This window comes from Stegastes partitus, unplaced genomic scaffold, assembly GCF_000690725.1.
Source record: "Stegastes partitus isolate 25-593 unplaced genomic scaffold, Stegastes_partitus-1.0.2 Scaffold224, whole genome shotgun sequence".
Classification (NCBI taxonomy): domain Eukaryota; kingdom Metazoa; phylum Chordata; class Actinopteri; family Pomacentridae; genus Stegastes; species Stegastes partitus.
The window spans coordinates 551,244-552,777 of NW_007577955.1; the positions used below are offsets into that span (position 1 = coordinate 551,244).

The following is a 1,534-nucleotide window of genomic DNA, read 5'->3' on the forward strand; positions in this document are numbered from 1 at the left end:
TCAGAACATGGTGCTCACCTTATGAGAGCAAAATAACACAAAGAAAATTTTCAATGTGCGTTACTGTTCAAATATCACTTGCATTTCTGTGGTTGCCTATCATTTTTATTGCACGGATAAGCGTCGAGGAAGCCTCACATGAACAGCTTCATATACCATAAAAATCGTCATGACAGTCCTATGTTAATGAGATGCACTAATGAGGTCATTCATTAAGCTAATTAAAGCCTTAATTGGCTATAATCAATGTGTCAACATAAGACTTCATCTTCAACATATGGACGCCATGCGACAAAATGTCAGCCGAATGTCAGAAATATGAGGCGTCACTTCGCCTTTGGAGCATGATGGATGTCACATGTTGGAATGAAAAGATTCTGCAGATGTTGTTTGTGCGACTAAGGCTGTCATAAATCGAAGTTCTTCAAAGTGGTTGTGAGTGATCGTGGGTAAATGTGGGACGCATCCTTGTTAGAGAAAAAGAAAAAAAGAAAATCTTGATGATCGGTGAGGCTTTGCTGTCGTCAGGCGCCTTTAGCTGCACCATCGATCAACTTAACCGTGATGAGATGAGCTCTGAGGCTGCATCCACAAGGTCAGCACACAATTTGGAGGTCGTTTTGGGGCTTTGGCCAATCTTCCACAGTGGACTGAGCAGCTCCATTAGTCTACTGCTACCCAGATGGTCTGCTGCCAGTTAAAAAAAAGAAAAAAAAAAGTCGATAGGCCCGGCTCCTATCTGATAAAACACTTTTTTAAGACACAAATGATCAAGTAATGCAGAGGTTCAGTGGGTTCACTTACAGTTTGGAAAGCACAGATTTTAATTACTTTTCTACACAGCTTATTATAACCAGTCCAATTTCAAAGTGGGACAACACAAATGATAAAAGCAAATATATTCCTCAGCATGGTTTTCCAGTAAATCCTTCAGAATTTAAAATGTGTAGTCAGCTACTGAACAGCTGGCCTAAAAGACTTGTTTTTTGCCTTGTTAAAATGTCCAAACAGCGTTTTTTTTGTTTTTTTTTAAAGATATAGTCATATAATGAGCTAAATAATAAGTTGCGCCTTGTCTCAAAAACACAGGTTCAGACTTCCAGGGTTTCATACATAACAAATCTAAGGAACCAATCCTGTCAACTTGCAGGGTGGGACTCTCGGTGTCATTATTCTACTACAGAATCAGTTTCTGGAACATTCATCCATCATCTATACACCGCTTAATCCTCACTAGGGTCACGGGGGGCTGGAGCCTATCCCAGCTGACTCAGGGGGAAGGCAGGTTGCTAGTCTATCACAGAGCTACACAGAGAGACAACCAAGCACAATCAAATCACACTTAGGGACAATTTAGAATAGCCAATTAACCTCAGCATGTTTTTGGACTGTGGGAGGAAGCTGGAGAACCCATGCTGCACAGGGAGAACGTACAAACTCCACGCAGAAAGATCCCAGGTGTCCTTACCAGGACCAGAACCAGGGACCTTCTAGCTGTGAGGCGATGGTGCTAACCACCAAGCCGCCGTGCAGC

The 1,534-nt window shown here is 42.1% G+C and overlaps 1 protein-coding gene across 1 annotated transcript in view; it reads right to left on the bottom strand.

The window, feature by feature from the left end:
• The window catches only part of LOC103356846 (chloride channel protein 1), a 56,266-nt gene continuing 54,732 nt past the window's right edge, over positions 1-1,534 (bottom strand). Inside the window, exon 22 of the mRNA XM_008281149.1 lies at positions 1-18. Coding sequence (XP_008279371.1) covers positions 1-18 — 18 coding nt within the window. The remainder of the gene's footprint in view (positions 19-1,534) is intronic.